This window comes from Dendropsophus ebraccatus, chromosome 9, assembly GCF_027789765.1.
Source record: "Dendropsophus ebraccatus isolate aDenEbr1 chromosome 9, aDenEbr1.pat, whole genome shotgun sequence".
Taxonomy (NCBI): Eukaryota; Metazoa; Chordata; class Amphibia; order Anura; family Hylidae; genus Dendropsophus; species Dendropsophus ebraccatus.
The window spans coordinates 50542928-50566832 of NC_091462.1; the positions used below are offsets into that span (position 1 = coordinate 50542928).

The 23905-nt window shown below is 39.8% G+C and overlaps 1 protein-coding gene across 1 annotated transcript in view; it reads left to right on the forward strand.

Annotated features, from left to right (window-relative positions):
• Positions 1–23905, forward strand: part of LOC138802096 (voltage-gated delayed rectifier potassium channel KCNH8-like) — a 340813-nt gene that overhangs the window by 152048 nt on the left and 164860 nt on the right. Inside the window, exon 2 of the mRNA XM_069985236.1 lies at positions 151–384. Within this exon, the coding sequence (XP_069841337.1) occupies positions 151–384 (234 nt within the window). The remainder of the gene's footprint in view (positions 1–150; positions 385–23905) is intronic.

Here is a 23905-nt window from a genome sequence, read left to right on the forward strand (position 1 = left end):
TTCAAAATTTGAACATTATTTTCAATCTCAGCACCCCAAAATTAGTTAAGTTCAACTGTTTTAATGTCGGAATCTTTTTGGCTGTTGACCAGTGTTATGGGAGCGCCCTCTGAAAACCTTTACTGACTCCAATTTTCTTGTCTCTTTTAGATAGCAATTTTGTCTTGGGAAACGCTCAGGTGCTGAACTTGTTCCCCATAGTCTATTGCTCAGATGGGTTCTGTGACTTGACTGGATTTGCTCGGGCTGAAGTGATGCAGAAGAGTTGTGCCTGTAAGTTTCTGTACGGCCAGGAAACCAGCGAGCAACTCAAGGTACAAATTCAGAAAGCTCTGGATGAAAAGAGGGAGTTTAAGACAGAAATCATTCTCTATAGGAAGTCTGGTGAGTAATAACAGCATGCTTACTATATTTTCTCCAATGATTTGTCAGCAGACATTTGCCTATTGCAGTGGTGTAGTCTGGGTGGGGCAAGAGGGGAGCATGTCCTGGGTACAAAATCCTTAGGGACACAAAATTTCAAGATAAAATGTGCACAGGTGAGAAAGGAGGGAAAGGGATCACATGGCTGTTGAAGGTTATATCACCCAATCTAGGGGATGACCCACTCTCCAAATTACTCATCCCATTCATAAAATTCCAGCTTTCTCCTGCTCTATATGCACAGTGTATAGTCTACATCTGGATAGTCTAATAAAGCCAGGGGCGTAACAAGAAATGGCTGGGCCATATAGCAGAAATTTGATAACCCCCCCCCCACACACGCACACACACACACACAACCTTTAACATTAAACTATAAATTTTTGTCAGGAGCATTTGCGGTTAAAGGGACATTTGCAGCCACCTAAAGGCCCACTCGTCCACCGGGTGCTGCAAATCATGATGGCTCAGGGGACCTGGTGTATTGCAAGAAGGGGCCACCGGGCCCCCTGATGCGACAGGCCCCGTAGAAGCCACTACAGTGGTAGTTACGCCCCTGAATGCAGCGTAAAGCCAGCAAGCCAAAGAAGAGCTAAAATAGTACAAAAACACAAGGCAACTGTATTGGACTAAAACCCTCCTCTGTCATCTGTTATATAGAGCATTAGCCATCCACTGGGCTAGTGCACTAAGGTTAGGAGGCACTTGTCATGCCTGGGAAACCACACTGCACCACTAAGCTTTGGGTTTGAAATGTATATTTTATAGATGTTTAAAATTTATATTTACATTTTTATATATGTTTCCCTTAATTGATTGGGTAGTAAGACTATGTGATAAGTCTAATGTTATCAATGCGCCAACTTCATGACACAATAAGAAAAGGCTGTGTCTGTTCTTCTCTAAAAAGTTCTAGGTTGAAGAAAATATTCCCATCATGTTCCAGCATGTCCACAGGTCAACAATAAATATATAAATGAATTAATTAATAATATGGACCCAACCTGGAATGCTTACTTACATCTTCTTAATGGGTTTATATCTCAGATGTAATTTTTTTTTTTACTTATTACACTACTCATAGTCCATAGAGTGCTACTGCGGTTGCTGAACATGAATTTCTGTCCATTTTTATAATTTAATTTTGATCTCTTTTAAACAGCATTTATAGAAATATCCTACACCATGCCCCATAGACATAGAATGGACTGAAATCGACATTATGTAGTGCCATAGGAGAAATTTCTAGCCATGCTCTGTGACCTGTGAGATCATAGTCTCCACTTAATTTTAGTTTTAGTGGTTTAGTTTATGTTAAAAACTTGATTTGAACATTAGCTCATTTTCTGATGACACATTCCCTGTAGTGCTGTGTTACTTCATGGATGATATACAGAAGACCCTGCAGGAGGGTATAGGCCTCCATTCATCAGCCCACAGCTCAGATCTCCATATTCTGTTAGGAAATCCTCAAAAATTATTATAAAGGTCGGCCTTAAATGATTGTTAAGGCCAGGTTCACACTATGTATGACACTGGCCGTTCTGTTACACGTCAGTGACGTTCATCCTGGCCAGTACTGCAGTATCGGCCGGATAAACTGAATTTCTTCATTCATTCATGTGTGCCCACATTCCAATTAACCATAGCCAACAATGTAAAGTGTCAGTTTTCGGTGCGGCCACAAGGAATCCTGGCCTGAGTGTATAAAGAGTGTATACACTGTAGTTGGGATTCCATAGAAATAAATTCAATGTATTTATTCAATTAATGACGGCTGGTGTTGGAATCTGCAATAATCTGACGTTATTAATTGAATAAATATGTTGTGTAAACATAGCCTAAGGCCATGTTCACATGGCGTTAGACACCGGTCACGGAACGGCCGGTGTCAGAGAAGATCATCCTGGCCGGTACTGCAGTACCAGCCGGATGATCTTCACTTCCGATGAATTGGGATGCAGGTGCATCCGTGCGCGCCCGCATCCCAATTCGCCGCTGCACACAATGGAGCGTGCGTCCGGAGCCGCACGTTCCATTGTGTGCACTGACAGGTTCTCTGCACCCGCTATTCAGTGACTAGTGGCTGCAGAAAACTGACATCAGACTTTTGTACTATTTGTACTATAAAAAAAAAGTGACAAACAAACAAGACCTGGCAACCAAGCTTACCTTGATAATAAGTACTGTGTCCTCAGGTGGAGCAGATGTGAGGCAGCAATACATGTTATTTACTGACTAGGCTGTTTCTAGCTGGATTTAGTTCATGCTGTGCTTTGATGCTCTATATCACACAAACTGGCAGTGAGCATTAGCAAAGCTTCCAATTCCTTTTCCAATGTCTGCAGTTCAGTGATTCCTTCCCTCGGTGGTTTCAGGCTTGAATGTTTCAACAAATTAGTCATTATACACAGATGGGATGTCCTTCGGGGTTAAATATCTTTTGCAGTTTCTCAATATTTGAGATAGTTTCTCTGTGTTGTTAGATACAGAAGCTTTGCCTCTCTACTAGATTGCCTAGCTTTCATACTGCTGTCATATGAAGTGCAGGAGTGATAGAACGTACACATGTGACACTCTATGGGTCTTATCTATCAAGCTCATACTTCAGTCATACTGTTCGTCTATTCATTTTACTTTTTAAAGGGGAACTATCAGCAGGTTAGACAAATCTAACCAGCTGATATGTCCCTATTGCACAGGAGACGCCAAGCCGGAAGGTATGTCTCCTACCTTCCTTCTCGGTGATGTTCCGGTGCAGTTAGTCGTGTGCTCCACGGTCCGATGAGACCATTAGGAGCACTGGGGCACCACTTAGGAGCACGACCTGCCACCATAGCGCCGATCTGGCTGGCCCGCCCCTTCTAAGCATAATGAATGGAGTGGGGCTGGATCAGTGATATGGAGGCAGGCAGTGCTCCTAGTGGTCTCACCGGACTGTGGAGCACAAGACTAACTGCATCGGAATGGCACAGATCCCCCCCCCCCCAGTGTCTAATAGTGGCAACCGCAAGCAGGGTATAAGGAACATGCGAGTGCTGACCTGCAGGTCGGCGCTCACTTGTTTCCAGAGATAGCCCTGTGTAATAGGAACTTTGTGGGTGGTCAGAGAAAAGAGTGTGTGTGTGTGTGTGTGTGTGTCTATATGTGATTTCACCTTTATTTGCTATGTTTAGTCTACAACATCTAGCCATTTACTCGGTATAAATCATTTAAAGATTTTTTTTCTTGAGGTTGTTTTCATGAGCATACAGCTGCACACATACTCATTTATATATATACCAGCTTAGGGTTTCAAGCCAGGATTTTGACTTGTAAATAGAAGACTAACTCAGGAACAGAGGACATGGCTACATTTCCCATTCAGACTTTAAACCTCAATCTAATCAAAAATTTGTGGCTAGACTTAAAAATATTTGTTAATTTCTGGTTCCCGTGCCACATTACATAGTTCTACCACTTCCTACAGAATGACTAAACTGATAGCAATACCACATAGCCAGATAACACAGCTGCTACAGCTGTACCATAGGGCTCCTATGACAGCCAAGCACCTGGACCCCATGTGGTTCTACTAAACAGAATTTAAAATCACTGAAAGGTTGTATAGTGATTACAGTTCAGTTCAATAGAACATGTGGGATTTGTGTGTTGGAACCTAAAAGGCAATCATAGTATAGATATGTGAAACTTATATCACAATGTTATTGTTGGTATTACAAGATAGCAATACATTTTTTATTAACAAGTAACATTTACTAGCGTTGGTATATAACAGGAATTAGGTTTCAGCCAAAGGCTTCTCTTACCCAGCTGTTATGAGTCACTGTTCATGCACTGCAAGGACCAGGCAGGCCAGAGGGGGAGCTGACTCTTCAGAGGCACACCATCATTCTGGCTTATATAGAGGGGATTCCTGATAAAGTACCACCCTCATTAAAGGGGTTTTACAGCCTTTTTCCAAAATACAACTCATCTTTATAATTCTTTCTTATCTGACTGCTTTCTGCCTATCAGTATTGGTGACCGCCCTGCGAGTTAGTCTAAGGGTCCTATTCCACGGGCCGATGAGGGCCTGATCAATAATGTAAACGAACAACGATCTTCTAGATCGGTGCTCGTTTACTGGGCCTATTCCACGGCCCGATAATTGTTTAGCGAGGGCTGCAGGGACATCGTTATTGATGTCCTTACAGTCCTTGTTTAAACACCATACATTACCTACACATGTTGCGGGGCTTCTCCTGCGCTCCTTCTTCCTCCCGGTCCCGCGCGCATTAGCAGCTTTGGTGCGGCCTGTCTGAGCTGACTGTCCGCTTAGCTAATCACTGGCCTTGGTGGTCCTGGCCAGTGATTGGCTGAGTGGTCTGTCAGCTCAGACAGGCTGCTCCGAAGCTGCTGCTGCGTGAGGGACCTGGAGGTAGAAGGAGCACAGGAGAAGCCCTGCAACATGTGTAGGTAATGTATGGTGATTGTGAGATTGTAGGTCGCCCGCTGCGCAATGCTATTCCACGCAGCAATGCGCGGTGGGTGCCCGATGATTTTACGTTTTAACCTAAATAAACAATCAGCTGATGACACGATCATCGGCTGATGGTTGTCTCTATTCCATGGAACGATAATTGGCTTAATTGGGCCGATTCGGCCAATTATTGCTCCGTAGAATAGGCCCCTCTGTCCCAGATTTCTTGGTGAAGCTAACTAGTAGAAGCTTTCCTACATAGTCGAGCATAGTCAGTAGAAAGCAGCTTTCTTGCATCTCTACTGCGGATCAGTCTTTTCTCTCACCTTCTTAAGGGGTGACTGTGCTGAAGTGGAAATCCACGGCATAGGCAAGGAGGTTACTCCTGTAACTCTGGTTACCCCAGGGATGGCACTGGATAAACAGGTGTTATCTCTTCCTTAGTTGGAACTAGACTAACTTACTGACTAGGAAGTGATGTGAGAGTGTCTGAAGCAGGCTAAACCTACTTTCCTGAACTGCAGCTGTGCACAGGGCGGGTGAGACACCTAGTGGCTGGAGTAGGGCACAGCAGCTAATTTCACTAACTGTGACACCTGACAAAACTACTTTACCTGGGTGTGCAAAGATAGAAAAACCCAGTTGCCCCGGTGACATCATTGTACTTTGTGCATAGGGCACCACAGTCAATTAAATTAAATGGTATGTACTTGTAGTTCATTACACGTTGATTGAAAGTATACCTTTTGTGGCCTGACCTATCTATGGGGCCGTCAAGGTCAGATGAACATAGAGCAGGGAGAGAAATGCACGGCAGCTTTTTTTCCCCAATCAAAACTTTTGACAAGACTCTGTGAAATATCAAAAGTTTTTTCTAAAGACAGGTACTTTACCCTTTTTAAGGACATTTTTATACATGAGAATCCACAAATTTAGCGTCAAAATCCAATGTTACAAATATAATTTTAGTTTTCCATGGGTATATATAGAGATTGGGGGGAGGTCTAAACATTCATGCCCAGACCTATCAGACCTTTTCACATGTTTTTGGACATGGCAAAAGTTTTTTGTAATGACAGGGACACTAACTGTAATAATCCTATTAACTTCATATATCATCATTTGCCTTCCCTTACTTTGCCTGTCTTTCTCACACACAGCCCTTTCCCAATCTATTGACTACTGTGCATTGACTTAAGCATATTTTAGTGTTTTCCAGCTGCCGTCATTCATGAGGAATAGAGAATTGCCGCACACTGTGCTGTCAATATCCTAACTGCTCACTTTGTTTCATGGAACTATAGCGTTAACTTCTTGTTATATGAGAACTTATGGTGAACCAATAATTTTTTAGCTGTGGACACCAATTAGTTTTGGTTTCCAATATTTAGATACTGTTCTTAAATATTTAAAATATTACAAGTAGTATATACAGTGTTGCCTTGGATTACGAGCATAATTCGTTTCGGGACCTTGCTTGTAATCTAAATCCACTCTTAAACCAAAGCAAATTTTCCCTTAAGAAATCATTGAAATGCAGACAATTGGTTCCACACCCAAAAAAAATTTCATTCTGAATAACATGTAAAACTAATGAAACAAACATTTAGAAACAGCTGAATATTTTGTATTAGAGGTTACTGTACAGTATAGCAATCAGCATGTGGAGTATAATGTATAGTAAGTGCATAAACCTGAAAAAACTGTAGGTACAGGATGGAACTGCAGATTCCCATAATGCAGTAGTTAAGTAAAACTGGCTAGAATAGAGAAGCTGGGGTGCTGTCAGAGTTCTGTGGTCACATGACAGCATTGGGGAAGGGGGGGGGGGGTCAGCATGCACCAATCAGGAAGTAAGAATCACAGAGCTGTGCAGGAGGACAGTGACAGAAACTTTTCTATACAGCAGTGGGAATGCAGTGTAAGTGCAGGCACATTATAGCAGCAGTATGTATAGCTGAGTGTGAGTGCAGGCACATTATAGCAGCAGTGTGTATAGCTGAGTGTAAGTGCAGGCACATTATAGCGGGAGGGTAAAGGGGAAATTATATTTTGTCTGTCTGACTGAAATGTATTGGATAAAATTGTAATTTTAATAATGTACTCTATAAAATTTCATCTTTGAATATAAAAAAAAATAAAATAAAAAATAAAATAATAACTGTCATAAAGATAAGTGGACAGCAGCCATATGATATGAAGATAAGGGTTTTTATAAAGTCACTATTTTATTACCCAATAAACTCTCAGAATTTTCCATATAGTTATTATAAGGACACAAATGAACAAATTATAGGTGATGAATTCTCTTTTGTAAAGAAAGTTATACCGAGGAAATACAGGTGTTACTGTTGTCACTTTGATGTTGTGCCGCCTAAGGTCATCCTCCATGTTCCTGTTCTGATATAATCTAATCTCTTCCCGTCTCTGATTAATTCTCTTGGTTACTTGCCCTGCCCCAACGAAAGAGACAATTTGCGACTTTGGTGGTCTCCGCCTTGGACAATGAGTTATTGACAAGCTAAAGCAAAATTGTCAATTCTGACTCAGCATTCCTTCCTTTTCCTAAGACTCCATCTGTCAGTAGTGGCAGCTACCAAGGAGACACCTCCTCACTGTCTTTGAAACCTTTAGAGAATTTTTTGGCAAGACCCCTTAAAGCAGCTTGTGATGTATTCCAAGTAGAAGTTGAGAGCTTATAAAACAGCTTCGTTTAAACTGAAAATGAACAAGTGATAAAAAAAATAAAAAAAAACTTTGCAGACAAATCCCCAAGACTTGAGGTATATTTTTTTATTTTTCCAGACTCACAGCTGGAAACGTATTTATCTGTGATAAGCTTGTTTACTGCTGTCTGTGTCTTCAGGCTGTTTTTTTCTCACCTGTACCCCATCTCATAGCTGACAACATATTGGAAAATGTTCTCAGGCTCTTACCAAGTTGTTTTTATCTTTATTTTTGATGGCCAGTTCCTACATTCGCCAGTGGAAACCTAGCAGTTTGCACAGCAGGAGAGTCGCCTGCACTTGTATAGCTAAGAATTACAATTCCCTCAAGGCCCCGCAGACCCTGATTATGCCAGCAGTGGACAGTGGGGAAATATATTTTGCTTTTATGCAGACGTGCAGTTTGTCAGTGGTAGCAATGGTTTTAGGGAAGAAACTGCACCACACTCGTCCTAAGTTTGGGTTTTTCTGATAAGAAAGACAATGAAAACTCCAGAAAGTTCTCCAGAATGTGCACTCCCCTCAAGCACACACACACACACACACAGATACATACACACACACAGATACATACACACATGCATACATACACACACACACAGATACATACACACACACAGATACATACACACATGCATACATACACACACACACACAAATACACACACATACATACAAAAACATACGTTCACACACACACACATACACATATACACACACTGTCGGACACAACATTGTCGGGGATGCTATGAAGCCATATGATGTGGTCTATAAACAGAAAAGACAGTTCCTTGGCATTAGGCAAAGGAGAGAGTAGAACAAAATGACACATGTTGCAACACATCATCAAATCAACAGATTTCCCCTGAGATAAAGTCAAAGTCCGTAATCAAGTCCATTGCTAAGTTTTTAATACAATTTGTGACCAAGGCTCTTGAGGAATAAGCAATGGACAGAGTTGACCAGCTAGGCATAACCTGTTTTTTTTTATTGCATAAGCAGAAACATATGTATCTGTATCTTTATACTGTATACAAGTTTGGGTCACCAATAATACCTAGAAACTAACCTTTTGGCACCATATATTCCTGGGTGTGCGGCTGAAAAGGAGTCATGAAACTCAATTAACAAGCGCAGGCGGAACAAACGGAGAACAAACTAGTTACCGTGAGGAAAGTTCTGGGGTGCCAATTCTTGATTGGCTCTAATTTCAGACGCTAGATGCTACAAGAAATAACAACACTTACAGTGAAAATGTTCTCTGATTTAGAAGGACTGGCAAAGAAGCTTTGTAATAAAACATTAGCCTTAAAGGGGTAGTGCACCAAAAAAAAATTTCTTTCAAATCAACTGCTGCCATGAAGTGCCAGAGGTTTGTAATTTACTTCTATTAAAAAATCTCAAGCCTTCCAGTACTTATCAGCTGCTGTATGCCCAACAGGAAGTTGTATTATTTCCAGTCTGGACAGCAGGAAAGGTTTTCTATGGGGATTTGCTCCTGTTTTGGACAGTTCCTGACATGGACAGAGGAGGCAACAGAGAGCACTGTGTCAGACAGGAAAGAAAACACCACTTCCTGCTGGACACACAGCAGCTGATAAGTACTGGAAGACTTGAGATTTTTTAATAGAAGTGAATTACAAATCTCTGGCACTTTATGGCACCAGTTGATTTGAAAGAAAATTTTTTTTGGTGGACTACCCCTTTAATATTTTTTAGAACCACATCTGTATATAATCACTCACATGATTAAACAAAGCAAAGAATTGATCCCAGCAAGCAATTGGTTACAGAAAGTTATATAAATTTGTAATATACTTTTATAAAAAAAAAATCTTATCTGTTGTATGTCCTGCAGGAAGTTGTGTAGGACCAGAGCAGTAGAGTTTTGCTTTTTGGATTTGTTACTGCCCTGAACAGTTCCTGACATGGACAGAGGTGGCAACAGAAAGAGTACACCACTTCCTGCAGGACATACAGCAGCTGATAAGTACTGGAAGACTTTTAGAAAGTAAATTACACATCTAAAACCAGTTGATTTGAAAAAATAAATAAATAGAAATCAGTAGAGTACCTCTTTAAATGGGTTGTTTAAGCTTACAGAAACATATATGCTTTCCTCCAATAACAGCACCACTTATGTCTCCACTTTAGTTGGGGTTTTGCAACTCAGATGCATTGAAGTGAATAAGCCTAATTGCAATAGCAAGAGTCATGCTGTGTTTGTGGAAGAAAGTTGACATTTTTTTCAAATCCTGGATAACCCCTTTAGCTAAATCTAGGATAGTCAAGATTTTGTGAGAACTGTGACCTGATGCTGAGCTCCTTATAGAAGGAGGTGCCATGCTTTGAAGGTCCATTTAATGAAAAAGAATTTACAATTTTCCACAGAACCTATGAACATTTTTATATTAGGAGTACAGTATTTGAAATAAAAACTTTGGCCAGCGTTGTGGCATCAACCCTGGTGACCTGTATCAGGTCTAAGAAAGTCAGTAGGGGTATACCCAAGATAACAGCAAGACCTACATTCTGCATACAGAATAGGTATAAATGATCAGGATGAAATATCACTATAAGATATTTATAAATGACTCTGTAATTATATTGTAACAATAGTACATTTGTAACAATTCCGTTCCATTTCCAGGGTTGTCATGAAAGTGCGTTGTCATGAGAACCAGGGATGTTCTCATTCCATCCAAGAAGGATCAGTTTATACATTATTCTGAATGATACATAACATTATCCAATTACATCCTGGCCTTTTTATCACACAATAAGCAAAGCAGTAACAATATTATATGGAAGACGTTTAAAAGAGCACTATTGAGGATCAAGGCTGGCCTTGGCTTGGTCACTTTTACAATAAAAAGGATTGCACCAACACAAAATGTCACATACACTGTAAGGTTATGTTCACACAACGTATGTTTTCATAAAAGTACGGCCGTTGTTGTAATCGGCAACAACCGCCATACTTTTCACGAAAACATACATTGCCTATTCCTCTATGGGATCCTGGCCGGAGCAGATACACATAGTATATGATCCGGCCGGGATTTCCCGCGGCGCCGCAAACAGCTGACATGTCAGTTTTCTGCGGCCACTATTCATTAAATAGCGGCCATAGAAGACCATGTCAGTGCACACTATGGAGCAGGCGGCTCTGGCCGCTCGCTCCATAGTGTGCTTTGGAGAGTTCCGATGCGGGCACGCACGGATGTGCCCGCATCAGAACCCTGCGGCCAAAAAGATCATCAGTTCGGAACTGCAGTACCGCCTGGGATGATCTTTTCAGAGACCGGACGTTCTAATACATAGTCTGCACATAACCTTATCCTGCAGTTAGCCTAAGGCCATGTTCACATAGCGTGAGAGACAGGCCGTTCCGTGACTGCAATACCGGCCAGATGATCTTTAGCCCAGCAGAGTTCTGATGCAGGCGCATCTGTGCACGCCCGCATCAGAACTCCCCACTAGTGTGCACTGTCAAGTTTTCTGCGGCCACTATTCACTGACATATTAGTTGTTTGCGGTGGGCTAGGGATTCCGCTAGGGATCCCAGGCCGAAGTGTATATTATGTGCATACGCTCCGGCCGGGATTCCATAGACATTGTACAATGGCCGTGGTTTTACCAATATATACAAATATTGTGTGAACATAGCCTTAGGTGCAACGAATCCCTGAGGATGATGCATTTAGTGGTGAAACATGTCAGATTAGCTGGTTATTAATCTGCACATGTAGTAATGTTTTTTTTCCTAAATCACTACGTCATAGGTTTGTCGGGCTTGTGGTGCACTACGTCAATGTTTATTCATATTATAAGATAAGTTTTTAATTCACTCGTGGCAGGAGACATAACTCATGCACTTAATAAAGGTGTACACAGGGGTACAATGCCACAGCCCTTTTTAATGATTCCTGTTTTATTGCCAGTACTATACGCTGATTTATTCTGCACTTGCCAAGAAGCTCATTGTAATCAGCTTTTTCACTGTCATAGAAACAGACTGTATTCCTTAGGCAATCCAACATAAAGAGATAACATAAAATCCAAATGGGCTGTGGAACCTGACTACTCTGGCAGTGGCTCTGGCAGTGAAAATCCATAATGCCCCAAATCCCCCTAACATTGGACCACGCTGTGCAAAAAAAAAATCAAAAGCTACACTGCAGACTCTACAGGACTCAGTTAGTAGCTTGTTAGATGTATATTAGTTATACTACTGCCATTTAGTACCTTGTACAATAAGATTTCTTAGCGCCATAAGAATGGACCCTTTAGGTCCCACACAGTAATATACAGTAGCTCCTCCTAGTGCCTTACAAATTAAGGCTATGTTCACACTATGTTAAAAAAAACTCCAGAAAAGTCTGTTTTTGCCGCAATTTAATAGACTTCAATGTGACACATTAAAATCAATGGAATGATGGCCATCTAATGCGCACAGTGTGTTAAACATTAAACACCGGACTTTAGCATAACGTACCAACAGCTGCCATTGCACTGACAGGTGGCCAATCCTCAAAATGACTGACATAATTTTTTTCTTTTAAAAAAGGAGAGGAAAAAAACAATGTGGAACATAGCCTAATAGTGCCCCATAAATACTAATAATGCCCCTTTGAGTCCCACAGAGTTAAAGAGCCCCCAAACAGTAGTAGTACCTCCACACAGTAATAGGTACTCTTTGTACCTTTACACATTAATAAGACTATTTTGTGCTACAACACAGACATTGTGCCCCTTTGTTTCCACACACATTTTTTCTTTCCTATATAGCATAGGTTGGTAGACTCTCCCTATACAGTAGGTAGAAAATATGAATGTACAGTAGGTATATAATATATATATATTAGGTAGGTACGCCCGCCCCATAAAGCTGGTATATAATAGTTAGGAGACTGCCATATTGTACATATATAGTAGGTACTAACTAAACTAACTAAATAAATAAATAAAAAATTCTTCAGCTCACCTCCCCTTCCTCCCTCGCTGAGCAGTTTCATCCAGTGCACTGCCTCTGCTGGATTCTGAGCTCCTGACTGCATGTAGGCTGTGGGCCTAAATACCCCTGTGGCTCTCTGCTCCAACCTTGTTCCCCTGCATGTGAAGTAAACTCATTCTTACCTAATGACTGTTGACCCCAGATTTTTCTGTGGCAGCCATTTTTTGACAATAACATCATCAAGAGGGAGGCGGGTCTAAGCCTGGTTAAAGCGACTTCGTACCCACAATCTGACCCCCCCCAAAACCACTTGTACCTTCAGATAGCTGCTTTTAATCCAAGATCTGTCCTGGGGTCCGTTCGGCAGGGGATGCAGTTATTGTCATAAAAACAACTTTTAATCCGGCAGCGCTGTGTCTAACGGCCGGGGCTTACATTTGTATATGCATTAGGCTGGCACCACCTCTCCGTCCCTCCTCATCTTTAGTAATACTCCAGGCAGATTGCTTCCTATTCCCCACCTGTGGCAGTTCGGCACATGGGCTGGATCGTTAATACACCTGTGCAAAGCTCAAACAGCAGTAAATGTTCCTGGATCATTCCTAATGATGAGGAGGGTGGGGAGGAAGGACATAGAGGTGGTGCCAGCCTAATGCATATACAAATGTAAGTCCCGGCCGTTAGACACAGCGCTGCCGGATTAAAAGTTGTTTTTATGACAATTACTGCATCCCCTGCTGAATGGACCCCAGCACAGATCTTGGATTAAAAGCAGCTATCTGAAGGTACAAGTGGTTTGGGGGGGACAGATTGTGGGTACGGAGTCGCTTTAAGCAAGCCTCCCTTTGTCAGATGACTCAGGTTGCTCAGCACTGATTGGTTAAAAAATATAACAGTTTTACAGAGTCAGTTAGACATCACAGGAGTGCATCATGGGAATGCCCAAACCAGGAAGTAAAGAAAAAATGAAGCCAGCAACTGGAACTTCAGGGTCCTGCAAACAGTGGGAAATTTAAACGGAGACAGACTCCGGAGGGATGGTAAATGTAAAAAATATGTTTGATTGATTGATTTTTTTTTATCAGCACCGGAGTACCCCTTTAATGCCAGGCCCAGTCATGGTTGAGTCCTCTGCAAGTACAATCATGACACCCTACAAGTAGGAAAGTATCTTTGTGTAAGCAACCCCTAAAGTAGCTGCATTATTGAGGCTTGTTATGTACTTTAATTAATTTGTTAAAGTTTATGAATTAATGGTGTCACTCAAGTGGATTAGCATAATAAGAAGAAAACATGGAAGACAGCTGGAGCCACATCTGGCATGGAACCCATAGGACCAGTTTTTTTTTTTCTTGAGCCTTAATGTTTGTGTGTGCTAATTCTTTATCTCTTTGATTACTTCTTATTGTGTCTCTGCAGAGATTTATAAGTGTGCAATGCTTATCACATTACAATGTATGCTACCTCTGCTGGGACACCATTATGTGTTGTGAGCGCTCATTTACATGTCATTATAGTAGCTAGAATTCCTGGCTGAATTGACTAAAGTTTTCTGTTATGTAATTATACTGCAGAGCATAGAAAGGACAGCGTCAGGCTCTGATTTGTTGCATTGATGGCGGGGCAAGACACTCTACCTACATATCCCATTTAAAGAATTTTCTATGAGCTTTTTGCCAAATGAGAAGTTGCACAAAGGTTAAACAATAATCCAACTCGGAGAGATACACGAAAGAGCAACTAGTTATTAGCGTCATCTGCATAACTTAATGCCTCTCTTTTCCTTTTCTGGAGCTTGTTAAGATAATATAAGAGTACTCATTAGGAGATCATTGCTGTGTCTAACCGGGAATCATTTTTCTGCTGCTATCTCAGGCTAATTGTTTCCTTGTACTAATAAGTGATCAGATCACTGGGATACATAGCTCTCCTCAGGTTACCTTTCTTCCAGATTCTTTTAGAAATAAATATGAAAGGTATTTAAACAATGGAGCCATGAATTAGGGAAAAATAGCTACTTAAAGTCAAATATGACTGTGGAGATATGATAGAAGTTACAGAAAACTTTTATAATTATTGTAGTCTACTTTATGTAAAATTGTACGCTTTGCAGATTGGGATGTTCTACAATAATATTTACAATCTACAATGTGCCCTGGATCCTTAAGACCAGTAATTTGGTACAGTCTTTGATTTGTAAAATCAATGTTTGTCCTTCAGACTTCTTCTATCATTAGGTTTGGTACAGGCAAAAGTTGTCTGAAAACTACTACATTGTCAGCCATATTTTTCCACATGGCAAGCCCTAAGAAGTGGAAGACCTATTGCCTTTACAAAAAAAAAATCCTAATGATAATAATATTTTTTTATAGATAATAATTAATAATAATTAAAAATAATAAAATTTATTTAAAAAAACTATTATAAAAATGTATAATTATTATAAAAATTTATAAATTATTATAAGATAAAAATTAATAATAATAATGTAAAATAATAATAATTTATATAGATTCCGCAGCACTTTATAATTCTGGGGTACATTCAAAGTCAAAAATCAGACATTACAGAGGTATACATATAATTATCCATACATGAGGGGTGAGAGCCCTGCTCGAAAGAGCTTACAGACTATTAGGAGGGGGGTTGAGACAAAAAGGTTGCTGAGGAAGCTATACTGCTGCTCTGGGTAGTGGATTTGACTAACATGTCTAAAGAAGCCATATTGTCATGTCCATGCCTGTTGAGACCTAAGCACGGTCCTCTGTTGAGACTGCACTTTTGCCCGTGATTCAGTGCCTGATTTCTATGTTTCCTTTGCACCAGTCTGAACTGTGTCTTATGCTAATACTTGCTGTGTGGTGATTGACAGATTTCCACCACACCTGTGTTGGTTTGTTTGATATCTCTAGTCCTAGCAGATAGTTTAGACTGAGTGGTGATAGACAGTCGCCTTCACCACTCAGTTCCCCCTGCCAGTCTTTGTTCTGTGGGGTCTGGATGTCAGAGGGCTGGTTAAATCACTCTCTAGACCGAGACGTTAACATCATATCGGAGGTTCACTTGTGCTCTGCGGCTTTGATTGCCATAGTCTCTTGTGGCTTAAGTGTTTTTATTGGATTCTGACCTCTTTGCTTGTCCTTCTTACCTCCATTTTTGCCTACTGTTTTTTGTACTGTGTCTCACTTACCCAGTTGTTGCTTGCGGCCTAGTGCAAGACCAGAACATAGGCAGGGACAGTATTGGGTGGCCTAGCACTAGGGCTCACACTGTTTTTCTGTCCCTTCAATCCAGGTCCTGAGGTCCCTTAAACAGATATTTTTTATTCAATGATTGCCGGCTGAATGTTTGTATAGGTGACAGTTATCTCACATCATGTGTATGCATCTTCATACACATGAACTTTCCTATATGAGGAGTGGTAAGCCACAGTTAAATGGCTATGGCGCTGGCTTATCCTTCCAAAAACATAGTTAGGTGTTGAAAATCCATCATGCCTAAGTCTTCTTTGATGATGGAGAGGCCAGACAGGATGTCACCTTAAAGGCCGTCATACACCGCAGACTGTTGTCTGAACCCGTCAGGTGGTGGATTTGATTAACACTCATCTAAGGTATACAGACACCTTAATGGTATACAGGCTAAATACACAGCCTACTTTTACATTTCAGAAAGCAAAGCAAGGAACAGATAATGTCAATATAATCTATTTTACAGATTTCCAATTCTGTCCTTGGGATTAGCCCCACTGTTCTCTTTTGTGTGATGGGTAACTCTCACAAAAATAATAGGGCTTGGACTATTATAACTTCACCCAACACTTCAGAATTAGAGATGATTGTACAGCGAAAATTTTCAGGTTCATTTGAACTCGAACCTTTGGCTTTTGATTCCCGCTGCCTTCCCGTTCCGTGGGGAAGGTGGAGACAGTCCGAGTACCACCTGGAAAACAGGGATACAGCCTATTACCTAGGCTCCCCATGGAACGGGAAGGCAGTGGGAATCATAAGCCCAAGGTTCCAGTTTGAACCTGAAAATTTCCGATGTTCGATCATCTCTAGTCAGAATTCAGTAAACTAAAGGCCACCAGTGAGGGTTTCCATCAATGTTCTCTTATGTGATGACCAGAGGACCTTCATCTCCTAAGCACCGTCTCACACTTCACAACTTTGATTACAGTTGCTCAACCCACATCACTGGTTGAAATATTTAGAAGTGTGACTTCTAAATAATTCACTGCGTGTCAATCATAAGAATGGATTTGTCAGGTTCATTTTACTTGATGTGAGACCAGCTGCTACATGTGGATACTTGGAAAATAGTGCTCCCTCCATGGATTGTAGCTTAACTGGAAAGGTTGGTTCGTTTTAATGTTCATTTGTTTAAACCAACCAGTAATAGGTACATTTATTATAACACTGAAGGCCAATAGTTCACCTCATTATTTATTTATTTTTTTTAAATTGTTTATAGTTTCCAGTGCAAACTCTCCACTTACTGTGTTCCATTAAAATTGGTCTATAGGACCCCTTAAAGCGTAACTGTCATATTTTTTTTTATTGCAGAAATCAGTAGTATAAGCGATTTTAAGAAACTCTGTAATAGGTTTTATCAGCCAAAAAAGCCTCCTTCTGTACTCAAGAAGCAATCTCCCAGCCTCCCCCCTGACTTCTTATCTGTGCATTATCAGGCAAACACGTCTTCATTACAGAGAAGCAAGTGAAGACGGGTTCTGCTCTCTCCATTCTATCCTTATGGAGGGGGGAGGGGCTGAGGGAGATGAGGGAGCAGGAAGAGGTGACATGAAGGTCAGCTGTTTGTAGACTCTCTGGGCACCTAAACCGCAGGATTCTGGGGTCAGAAAGGTCAGTGCTTATCTATGAACTTACTGAGAGAAGGTTGCAGGGTGTTGTGCTTTGCAAGACTGCTCCGTGCTCAGTCACTCCTAACAGCCCCTCTCCTCTCCGTAGCCACATAATGGAGACAGAAATCCTGCTGCTTCTGAAGTGAGGGGGGAGGCTGGGAGATTGATTGAGTTTCTTAAAATCGCTTGTACTGTTGATATTTAATGTTTTTTTAAAAAATGACCCTGAAATGACAGTTACGCTTTAAGCACAAGGGAAAGGGTGTTACTGCTTTTACTGCTTCCCCTAAAACTACATCTGTAAGAGAAAAAAAAGCTAACTATACATATCGATACATGTTATTCTTTTTTATTTATTTTTTTCACCATTGTTGGCAGTGATCAACCTTTATGTCTATGTATAAAAAAAGCAGTTCTAGGAATGTTTCCAGAACAGCTTCTGTGGAAAACATGGTTTTCACACATTGCTTTCAGTGTTACCGTTTTCTCCTCTGAATTCAACTTGGAACATTACATCAAATCTGACACAGACAGGAATTATGTTTGTTTTTATACAACTTCTATTCACTCACATGTACAAGATGAACCATAGTGATGCACATGTATATGGAACATCCTTTCTCTTAGCTTTGCATTGTGCCATTCTGTTATAATCACTAGAACTGCATCATTAAATAACCACCTATCTAAGCCCCGCCCCCACTTCATGTGCTCTTTCCTATTTTGTCTGCTACTATGTGGAATTCCCATAACAGGCAAATACCAGATTTTGCTTTCCCCAAGGCTCCCTCTATAGGGACATACACCTGCTAGGTACAAGTGCTGATTGATTAGGTACAAGTGAGATAATCCTTTATTATATTTCCTCCGTGTGAAGATGAGGAGGGGGGGGGGGTGAAGTAGGAGCATGTTTAGGATTTTATCAAACCTAATATCACATACTTTTGTACACTAGCTTTTAATACCTTGTGGATATGTTCAACTATGTTTTTTCTATCCGTCTTTTTTGGCTCAAAATGACATCCATCATTTTGAGTACTAAATTTTGTCCGGCATTTTGCATTTTGGGCGCCCATTAGTATGATGACGGCTATTGGTTTGTTATTCTAGTTCAGGTCCTTTTGTGTGTAGTTCTTTTTTGAAGGTCCATTGAATTTAAAAGAAAAGGGGGTAAAAAAACGGTGAAAAAAAATGTGTGTGAACAACTAAAAATACATCTGTTATTCTATACAATATATGTATGGGGCGGCTGTCGTTTCATTTCCTTATTTTAATGCATTTCATTGACTTCAATTAAAAATCGATAATGATTATTAATAAAAAGAAAACAAAGTTGACACTTTTTACTACTTTTCTTCTGCTGTGACATTACCAAAGTTGTTTTATTGTTCCTTTCATGCTAGTAGTGACTTAAACAAACAAGATTTTAAGGGGATACTTTTACATGAGAAATTGTAAAAAAAAAATGATTTGGCACTTCAAGAATCTTATGTGTTTCATATAGAAATGGATAAGATGACTAGTTCTTTGGTAGGTTAAGTATATATATTTCTATCAGCTGGAAAAGAAAACTGGAGTGCTTCTCTTATATATGAATGGTTGACATTGCAAGTGAAATCATCCTCAAGAGAGGATGATGGAAAATGGGAATTATACTTTTTCATAGAAGAAAAAAAATGTATCTATAAGTTATTTGGCTATAGTGAGTGACTTAGTAGAAGACACAGGCTAGAAGCATCTAACCTGCTAGTGTTTTCCTATAGTGCAAGGGGCGCTGAGAATGAAGGTAAGTTTTCATGTAATTTGCAGTTTAATACATATGCTAATCAGGCAGTTTGGTGCACTGGGGGTGGGACTACTACCAATGTGCCCCAGCCAATCCACCTCTTGTAAATTATTATTCATCCAGTGCTCTGTAATGATGGATGACAGTATTCATTAGAAGAGATGGCCAGCCGGGCGGATTGGTGCCCTGAGGGTGGTAGTCATGCCCCTAGTGAATCAAACTGCCTCATTACCATATAGATTAAACTACAAAGTACATGAAAAAGTACAAAAAACTTTCTCCTTTCTCCTCAGCGCCCCTTGCACAATAGACACTATAGACACAAAGTGCAACAGCAAGCCGCAAATGCCAAGACATGTATTTGATATGGAGAATAGTAGTATTCAATGAGCTGGCCATTTACTTGTTTACATTTCTTGACTGTCTCTCTTGTATGGAAAACTTTCAACAGACACTGAAATCAAATACTGGCATGGAAGGCAAATGAAAACTATAGAGGTTTACAATAAATATAAATGTAATCCTGCACTCTATATAATCTAGACATAATAGGAAGGCAATGGATCGGGTGCAGGATAGGGTCATCCTTATGGCCACAAAAAGTCCAGAAGAGGTCAAATTCTAAATGCTAGACTAAGTCAGGGAGGATCCTTTTCAATTTTTTGAGGGTTTAAGGAATAATCCACATATTCATGCATTTAAGGTTAACGAAGTAAAGTTTTGTAATGTTCTTAAAGCATTAAATAATGGGTTTTATAGATACTATCTACCTCTTTACCATAAGATGATAGGATGAGGTCAGAACATACATATTTAAGTGAAATACCTGGATTAATAGAGGAATTACAGAGAAAATTGAACACCTCCGTAATGGCATTGGAGATACTGTAGCTAAAAGCATCAAGCAATCCCCAAGAAATAAATCAGGCCCAGATAGGAATAAAAATACATTACTTTTATATTACAAGAGGACATAAAGAACAATCTTGTGGCAGTATATCAAAGAATTATGAAAGGACAATTACACATATCTTTCTAATGAAATTGCATGGATAAAAGTACTTGGAATGATCCATTACTGCCGGAATCCTACATACCAATATCCTTGATCAACCAAAACGTCAAATATAAACGTAAACTCCTGGGGGAAAGATTGGCATAATATATGTATACATATGCGTAGAATACAAATAAGATTGTGAAAAAGAATACAACTGTTAAAAGCAAAGGAAAGCGCCAGTAATAGGTTAAATAAGGGGAGGGGGGAAAGAGAAGAACCTATGTTCATGGTAGACACTGAGCAACATTTTCTGATGGTCCTAGTTATTTATAGGAATAAAGAAGGATGGAATTAGATGCCCATTTTATCAATTCCTTAAAAGTAATATACAGTATCCACAACTTAAGCTCGAGTAGTGAGATTGACGGGCCTACTTTAAAGTCAATCACTACGAGCATGGGGACTAGAAAGGGATGTCTCTCTTGGTACCAAATAAAAACAGTTATAACCATGTGAGTGTGCTGGCATCCATGCCTGCTTTAGTATCTGCATATGTGTACTGTATGCGCCACCCTAAAATAAAGAAGATATCAGAATATGTTGAGTGCCTTTCACTTTCCTCATTTGGTAGGATATTCATTATGTACTACACTTGTCAGAAGTTGAGCACCACCATGAGTATGTTTGGCAGGCATTTTCTCCGTGTGAACTTATCTCACTGTGGTATATGATAAGGCAGGAGCAGTGCCAATAATTTCACCTTTTAATAGACAGTAGTGTTATAGGTTGATCTTGATGGACTCTTCCCTTTTTTTTTCACCTAAACCACTATGCAACTATATAGACAGCCTAACAAACTTATAGTTTCTGATGGAGGACATCTTATAGGGATTTTTCAACTATGAAACCTATTTTTTATGCTTTCCTTCTAATTTTAATGCAAGCTGTTTGCTATGTTGTCTTCATTGCCCCACTTCCTGTCTAGTGTACATCCTTTCAAGGATTTCCTGCTTATGTTGGACACTATAATTCAGAATTAAAGCAACTTCAACCTTCTGCTATGTGTTAGGCTCCTGTGGGTATCCTGAGTAATGTTATAGTCAAGAAGGTGCAGTGGGAGGGAGTTAACTGAATGCACACCTAGAGTGTACAACAGGAGCAGGAAGTCAGTTAAAGGATATACAATAGACAGAAAGTTGAGATAGTGAAGAAAACTGAGCAGATAGTTTGAATCAGAAGCAGAAAGAAAGCATAAAAGAAAACAAAGGTACTAAAATAACCAATAGACAGTATCTTCATATGTTAGACAGTTGAAAATAGGTTTCATTGTCAGAAAATCCCTTTAAAGATAACTTTGATTTCTTTTATCTGAGGGGTTTTATTATATTAAGCATGTAATATGGTAGTAAATTCATTAAAAATTAGATCATAAAAGGAGAGTTTTGTTATTCTGAGAGGTGGAAAAAAGGAATTAGTTTGTAGCTATCCGTATATGAAACGGCTTCTTACTTACAGTGGGGAATTATAACACAGAATGATTATATCCGTGAATTAGAGGGAAATGTTGTTTTAATGCGGTTAATAGGACATATTGAGATTTTAGCATTCCATTGGAGGATATATATTTTTGATTAAAGCCTTGGATGTAAGTTAATTAAAGCTTTACTTATTCGCTGCTTCTGGGAGGGTGAGGAAATTACCGATTTTTTGTTTAAAGTGGAAGATACAGTGTATTCTGTGACAATTGCTCATTTTCCACATGATAAATGGCTCTATTTGTTTTATAATCAGAATGTAAGAACGACTAAGAAGAAGGTATTATTACTATTACACATTGTACACTTTGGGTTACTGCCTGCAAAAAAAGACAATATTACTAAATTGGGTTAAATACCAGTCTCCATCCGTAATATCATTATTAGCAGCATTTAGAATGTAAGAACATGGCACTCACCATTTGAAGTCTTCTCATTTTCTTTATTTTAATACATACAAATAAAGCGCGTGTTCAGGTCTGCAAGAGGACGCCTTTGCGTTCACAGCGAAAGCTGTTTCAAACAGCTGTCGCTGTGAACGCAAGGGCGTCCTCTCACAGACCTGTACACGCACTTTATTTGTATGTATGAAAATAAAGAAATTGAGAAGACTTCAAATGGTGAGTGCCATGTTCTTACATTCTATATGCTGCTAATTTGTGACTGGATCTACTTCAACATGGAGCACCACCCTGAAAGTCTGATTTATCTATTTATGCCGTTCACACAGTGTGCCTAGCGTCCTGTTTGGATATATGTGTAGTGCCGTACTCAGATACTTTTTTGTGAATGATAAATATCATTATTAGTGAACTAGGGAAAACAATGAAATATAAATTAGAAGCAAATAAGGATAAATGACAGCTGTAGGGGTTAATGGTAGAGATGAGCGAATACGATTCGATTGAGTACTGTTTCAGTAGCCCAGTAAAAGGCATGTGATACCTATTTGTTCCAGTAACCCAGAAAAAGGCACATCATACATACTGTTCCAGTAACATTCGTACAGCATTACGTGTGATACGCGCGAATAACATGACGCTCTGCGGACACACATTGGAATCATGCATGTAACACTGCGCAAGAAAGACGAACGAAATGTGTGAACATTGCCATAAATGTTCGTAAAGCGTTCGCAAATATTTTTCCTTCGCAACTGAGGAGAGTGGCAGTATACTGCGATTTTGGGGTGTTAGTTGCACCCAGGCATGCTCCCCCTAATGTTCCAGTGTCATTCCGGAGGTGTGTGCATCATTTAGGGAGGTTTTATGAGGGACCTGGTGACCTCCAAGTGGTCGAATTTTGATTTCCAAGTGTCGCAAAAAATTTTCCCATAGACTATAATGGGATCGAATACTCGTTCAAATAGTCGAATATTGGTGCCTATTCGATTCAAATTCTCCAAATATTTCACTACTTGCTCATCTCTAGTTAATGGGGATATTTTTTACAGAATACTAATGAAGCCAAATATATGTATATATATATATATATATATATATATATATATATTAATTACACATAACATTTGTAGTTATAAAAGACACTTTTTATAGCAAGAAAATGTCTTATATTCCGCACAGAAAGGGCGGGTTGACATTTTCATATGTCAGATCACCCTGACTACTTTCCTAAAGTTCCGGACTGCTGAGTGACCTGTGCACATGCTGATCGCTGCACAGTCCTCTCTCTTTTCCTGCCAGATACTGATCAGTGAGATGAGTGCTGAGCAGGAAAGGAAGCTGGAGGTGATGTGAATCACCAAATTCCTGCATGTAAAAGCCCCTTGGAACTTAGGCTGGGTTCACACTGCGTTTTTCAATCTGTTTTTTTTTTATCTGTTTTTTTGCATCCGTTTTGATTCCTTTTTCCATTGACTTCCATTGTAAAAAAAAAAACGGATCAGTTTTTTTTTTACGGACACAAAATTAGTGTCAGCTACGTTTTTGTGTCCGTAAAAAATAACGGATTCTTTTTGATCCGTTTTTTTTTACAATGGAAGTCAATAAAACAAAACAGATGCACACAAATGCATGCATTTTTTGTCATCCGTTTTTGCAAAAAACTGATGAAAAAAGAAACGGATTGCAAAAACGCTGTGTGAATCTTGCTTTACTCAGGATGAAGCTGAAAGGCCTGTAGGAACTTCAGT